This window comes from Hypanus sabinus, chromosome 26, assembly GCF_030144855.1.
Source record: "Hypanus sabinus isolate sHypSab1 chromosome 26, sHypSab1.hap1, whole genome shotgun sequence".
NCBI classification, from domain to species: Eukaryota; Metazoa; Chordata; class Chondrichthyes; order Myliobatiformes; family Dasyatidae; genus Hypanus; species Hypanus sabinus.
In genome coordinates, this window is record NC_082731.1 from 30,284,664 (window position 1) to 30,290,663 (window position 6,000).

At 53.9% G+C, this 6,000-nt stretch overlaps 1 protein-coding gene across 6 annotated transcripts in view; it reads left to right on the forward strand.

Moving 5' to 3' along the window:
- Positions 1-3,136, forward strand: part of LOC132381377 (N-acetyltransferase 8-like) — a 14,326-nt gene extending 11,190 nt beyond the window's left edge. For 4 of the 6 annotated variants that reach the window (XM_059950739.1, XM_059950736.1, XM_059950737.1 and 1 more), the window contains exons 3-4: positions 534-590; positions 1,221-3,136. In XM_059950739.1, the coding sequence (XP_059806722.1) occupies positions 588-590; positions 1,221-2,063 (846 nt within the window). In that variant the 5' untranslated portion in view covers positions 534-587 and the 3' untranslated portion in view covers positions 2,064-3,136. Of the gene's footprint in view, positions 1-533; positions 617-1,220 lie in introns of all 6 variants that reach the window. The other 2 variants (XM_059950741.1, XM_059950740.1) reach the window with 2 other exon arrangements.
- Positions 3,137-6,000: the final 2,864 nt, after the last annotated feature.

The following is a 6,000-nucleotide window of genomic DNA, read 5'->3' on the forward strand; positions in this document are numbered from 1 at the left end:
GTCTGTCTCTCTATCTGTCTGTCTATCTGTCTCCCCATCTGTCTGTCTGTCTCCCCATCTGTCTGTCTGTCTCTCTATCTGTCTCCCCATCTGTCTGTCTGTCTCTATCTGTCTGTCTCCCCATTTGTCTATCTGTCTCTCCATCTGTCTGTCTGTCTCTCTATCTGTCTATCTATCTGTCTCCCCATCTGTCTGTCTCTCTATCTGTCTATCTGTCTCCCCATCTGTCTGTCTGTCTCCCCATCTGTCTATCTGTCTCTCCATCTGTCTGTCTGTCTGTCTGTCTCTCTATCTGTCTCCCCATCTGTCTGTCTCTCTGTCTGTCTGTCTCCCCATCTGTCTGTCTGTCTCTCTATCTGTCTGTCTATCTACAGTGACATGCAGAAGTTTGGGTACTCCTGGTCAAAATTTCTGTTACTGTGAATAATTAAACGAGTAAAAGATGACCTGATTTCCAAAAGGCATAAAGTTAAAGATGACACATTTCTTTAATATTTTAAGCAAGATTACTTTTTTATTTCCATCTTTTATAGTTTCAAAATAACAAAAAAGGAAAAGGGCCTGAAGCAAAAGTTTGGGCACCCTGCATGGTCAGTACTTAGTAACACCCCCTTTGGCAAGTATCACAGCTTGTAAATGCTTCCTATAGCCAGATAAGAGTCTTTCAATTCTTGTTTGGGGGATTTTCGCCCATTCTTCCTTGCAAAAGGCTTCTGGTGCTGACCGTTACGCTACCCCACCCCCCTGCCACGTCTGAGTGTTGTCTGTGGTTCTGACTGGAAGGGTGAGGGTGGGGGTGGGGGAGGGGGTTCTCCAGGATTAGGGAGGGTGAGCTGCAAGAAGAGGTCGGACAAATTTGTTCAATCAGGAGAGGGGAGACCAGAGAAATTTTGTAAAATTTGGAAAAGAGGGGGGGATGGTGGAGAGGGGAGAATGGGCACAGGGAAACAGGGGAGACGGGATAGGTGATGGGGAATGGCAGGACTGGATGGAGGGAGGGTGTGTGGGGAGAGAGGTGTGGCAGGGGGTGAGGGGGAAGTGGGGCAAGCTGGGGAGGGAGGAGGGGGTAAAGGGCGAGATGGGGATGGGGATAAAGGGGAGGAGGCAGGCAATGGGGAGACGGGAAGGGGGGAGGGGGAGAGGGAAAGGTGAGAAAGCGGGAGGGCTGAGGGGTTGGAGGGAAAGGAAGGCTCCAACATCTGTCTCCTCAATCTCCCCAGGCTTCAAGCATGGCCGAGCCCCGCAGGAGGCGGATGGAGGAGGATGAGGAAGAAGAGGAGGCAGAGGTGGAGGAGGTCCCGGGAGGCTTCACCATCCGGCCCTGCCAGCGCAGCGACTTCGAGGCAGTACGGCGGCTGTACCGGGAGGCGGCAGCCGAGCAGGTGGGGACGGCCTTCCGCCAGGCTCTGCGGCGGCCCGCAGTCCGGACCCTGCTGAGCCTCTGCGCCGCCCTGCCCTGCCTGGGCCTGTGGCTGGGCCTGGGGCCCGGGCTTTGGGCCGCTGCCACCCTGGCGGGCCCAGCGCTGGCCGCCGCCTCCCTCTACGGGGCCTGCCTGCGTTTCGGCCGGGCCTCGGCCGCTGGACCGCTGCGGGAAGACCTGGCCGACATTGACGGCTACTTCCTGCGGCCCCGCGACGCCGGCCTCTGGGTGGCTGAGGTGGGTCGGGCCGGCCCGCCGGTGGGGATGGTGGCGGTCATGGCCGAGACCGACGGCCCGGCCGGCAGCTGCGAGCTGTGTCGGTTGGCCGTGGCCCCAGGGCTGCGGCGCCGCGGGCTGGGCTGGGCCCTCTTCAGCCGGGCGCTGCGCTTTGCCCGGGCCCGCGGCTACCGCCTCTGCCTCATCTACACCTCATCGGCAAACCCGGCCGCCCTGCCCCTGTACAAGGCGGCCGGTTTCCACCTGCACCGGGCCTACCCCCCGCCTGAGGTCGGGCCCCTGGTCCAACTCCTCTGCCAAGTCACTGACTACGTGCTGACCCTCCGCCTCTCAGACACCCACCCTAGGGTAGAGTGCACGGCGGGGCTCGGGGCCTACAATGGAGGGATGCAGGATGCCCGTTAGAGCACTGTGCGATTGTCCAATGAGGCTGAGTAGGAAATATCTGGTGGTCCCTCATTGAATTACACCCCATAGCGGGTATTGAGGAACGTGCAAACAGGGAATAGGACATTCCCTCAATGGCTGGTGTTCAGGAATGGCCCAGCAGTGCGGGGACTGATCTGCTGTTTATCAGTGCAGAGTATTGAGGGACAATTCCTCAGTGGAGTTGATTGATGCGCCCTTTTGAAGCTGGGGAGGGGAATTCAGGAATGATCCACTGTAGGGATAGGGGATTGAGGGACGGTCCCTTCTTGTTAAGGGAGGGATAAAAGGACTGAGCAATTGGGGGACAGTCCCTCAATGGTGGTAATCAGTCCATCGGTGTGGGGGATTGAGAGGTGGTCCCTTGGCTGAATTGATTGACCGTCCCTCAATGGGGTTACTGAAGGACAGTCCCTCAGTGGCATGAAAGGATTGCCCAGGCCCCTACTCTGTCCCTGTCTCATCCTGGGATCATATCGGGCAGGAGGGTGATGGGAGTGTGAGAGGGGACAGGGGAGGGGACTGATGATGGGCAGCACCTCTCTATCCCGCACAGACGGTGGAGAGCTCGATAGGGCACAGGGTCCACATCGTGCATTCTGTTGTCGAGCACCCTTCCACTACGTTGTATAACAGACAATAATTAGCTCAGAGTGGATGAAGCATAGGTGTGTTTACTCGCTGTGGGGGAAGACTGTCACCACACAACAGTCGGGGATGGCTTCCGGGAAACGGGCAGCAGAGTCACTACTTTATACACAAGTCTTATCGACCTGTGCTAGTTCAAGGAAAGGGTGCATTTTGGTTTGTCTGATTAATCAGTGTAGCTGACCGAATCCACGTGTCTTTCTGCAGTTTGTCAGACACTCAGGGTTCATTGACATCCTGTTGCACAAACACTATATGCAAAGCACGCTGGAACAGGACAGGTTCAACTTTGCTACAGACAAAAATGCCATTTTGTTACTCCAAGTAAAATACACTTCCACATCTACGGCAGATTGTAAACTGATGTACAAATAAAGGTGCTGGGAACAGCAGGTGAACACAGACCAGGTCTTCTGTGAGGTGTTCTGTGTGTCTGTCTGTCTGCGTGCCTGTGTGTGAATGTGTGTTTGTGTGCCTGAGTGTGCGTCTGTCTGTGTGCCTGTGTGTTTGTCTGTCTGTGTGCCTGTGTTTGTCTGTGTGTGTGAGTGTGTGTCTGTCTGTGTGCCTGTGTGTGTGTCTGTGTGCCTGTGTTTGTCTGTGTGTGTGAGTGTGTGTGTCTGTCCATGTGTGCGAGTGTGTGTCTGTGTGTGTGCCTGTGTTTGTCTGTGTGTGTGAGTGTGTGTCTGTCTGTGTGCCTGTGTGTGTGTCTGTCTGTGTGCCTGTGTGTGTCTGTCCATGTGTGCGAGTGTGTGTCTGTGTGTGTATGTGTCTGTCTGTCTGTGTGCCTGTGTTTGTGTGTGTGTCTGTGTGCCTGTGTATTTCTGTATGTGTGTCTGTCTCTGTGCACGTGTGTGTGTCTGTATGCCTGTGTGTGTGTGTGTGTGCCTGTGTATTTCTGTATGTGTATCTGTCTGTCTCTGTGCATGTGTGTGTGTCTGTATGCCTGTGTGTGTGTGTGTGTGCCTGTGTATTTCTGTATGTGTGTCTGTCTGTCTCTGTGCACATGTGTGTGTCTGTATGCCTGTGTGTGTGTGTGTGTGCCTGTGTATTTCTGTATGTGTGTCTGTCTGTCTCTGTGCATGTGTGTGTGTCTGTATGCCTGTGTGTGTGTGTGTGTGTGTGCCTGTGTATTTCTGTATGTGTGTCTGTGTGCCTGTGTTTATCTGTGTGTGTGAGTGTGTGTGTCTGTCCATGTGTGCGAGTGTGTGTCTGTGTGTGTGCCTGTGTTTGTCTGTGTGTGTGAGTGTGTGTCTGTCTGTGTGCCTGTGTGTGTGTCTGTCTGTGTGCCTGTGTGTGTCTGTCCATGTGTGCGAGTGTGTGTCTGTGTGTGTATGTGTCTGTCTGTCTGTGTGCCTGTGTTTGTGTGTGTGTCTGTGTGCCTGTGTATTTCTGTATGTGTGTCTGTCTCTGTGCACGTGTGTGTGTCTGTATGCCTGTGTGTGTGTGTGTGCCTGTGTATTTCTGTATGTGTGTCCGTCTGTCTCTGTGCATGTGTGTGTGTCTGTATGCCTGTGTGTGTGTGTGTGTGCCTGTGTATTTCTGTATGTGTGTCTGTCTGTCTCTGTGCACGTGTGTGTGTCTGTATGCCTGTGTGTGTGTGTGTGTGTGCCTGTGTATTTCTGTATGTGTGTCTGTCTGTCTCTGTGCATGTGTGTGCGTCTGTCTGTGTGCCTGTCTGTGTGGGTGTGTGTGCATATGAGTCTATGTGAAATGTTGTGTGACGGTCCCTGGGCGGAGAGATTTAGAGACGCTCCCACAGCCTTCCAATTCTGTCGGCAAACAATAAATGGAGGGTGTGCTCCTTTAACCCGTAGACGTCATCAGCAGGAGACGGAAGAGAGTGAATGAGAACGCCAGCTCCCTTCTCCGCTCCGTCGTGCCCCCCCACCATACTTACCCCGGGGCGTCCTGTCACCCTCTTACCCCCATGTGCGGCCCGGGTTTCCATCGCAACGTCGATCTGGCATTCACCGTCGGCAGGAGAAAGGAACTCCAGTCCTCATTGAGGGGTCAGAGTGGGAGGGTGAGCGTCTCGGAGGAATTGCCCTGGGCCCAACACGAAGGCAGCACCCCAGAGACGGTGGAGAGTGGTCTGGCTGGCTGCATCACCGCCGGGAATGACCGTTTGGCCCGTCGAGTCTGCTCCATTTCACCAGTTAATTCACAGCCCCAATCTCCTGCCTTCTCCCCGCATTCCTTCATGAGTAATCTAGGATCTATCAACCTGTGCCTTAAATATACCCAATCCTCGTGACAATGAATTCCCAGATTCACCACCCTCTGGCGAAAGATCATCCTCCTCATCTCTATTCTAAATGGACATCCCTCTATTCTGGGGCTGTGTCCTCCGGTCTCAGACTCCCCATCATGGTAAACATCCTCTCCATCGTGTCCTTTCAATGTTCGTTAGGTTCCGTGATCCCCTTCCCCACCCCTCGTTCTTCTGAATTCCAGTGAGTACAGACCCAGAGCCCTCAAACACTCCTCATGTGATGAGCCTGTCAATCCCGGAATCATTTTCACGAACCTCCTTTGATCCCTCTCCAATGTCAACACATCCTTTCTCAGATAAGGAAAAGAGCCCAGAACTGCTCACAATACTCTTAAGTGAGGTCTCACCAGCTCTTCATAAAGCTTCAACGTCACATCCCCGCTGAAATGAAGGCAAACATGGCATTTGCCTTCCTCAGCCTGCAGACTAATCTCGGGAATCCTTCATGAGACCCCAAGGCCCTTTGCACCTCAGACTTTTGAATTTTCTCTCCATTTAGGAAATAGTCAAACCTTTCAGTCCTTCTACCAAACTGCATGAGGGTACACTTCCCGACACCGTGTTCCACGTGCAGAGAGTCGCCAGCTCCATCTCCGACCCTCCCCACCGTCAGACATCTTCAACAGCAGCTGCCTCAAGAGGGTAGCAGTCGTCATGAGGGTGCCCGGCATCAGGACCTGCCCACAGTTGGTTACACCCATTAGGCAAGAGGGACAGGAGCCTGGAGAGACACTCGAGGCTTCTTCCCCGCTCCCTTTGGGTTCTCGAACCCCCCTGAGAAACCTTGACACTACCCAGAAGGAACTTCTCTCTTTCGTCCTCAATTTTACGTTAGCTGGAACACCGAACAGTACCAACACCCCCCGAACTCCGCATCAAATCCATCCGAGCAAGTCTGGGTGAACTTTAATGACCGACAAGCGAGATACCTCTCAGTGATCAGCTGTCGGAATGATCCCCTGACTCTGAGAGGAGGGGGTATCGGTGGTCCTCAAT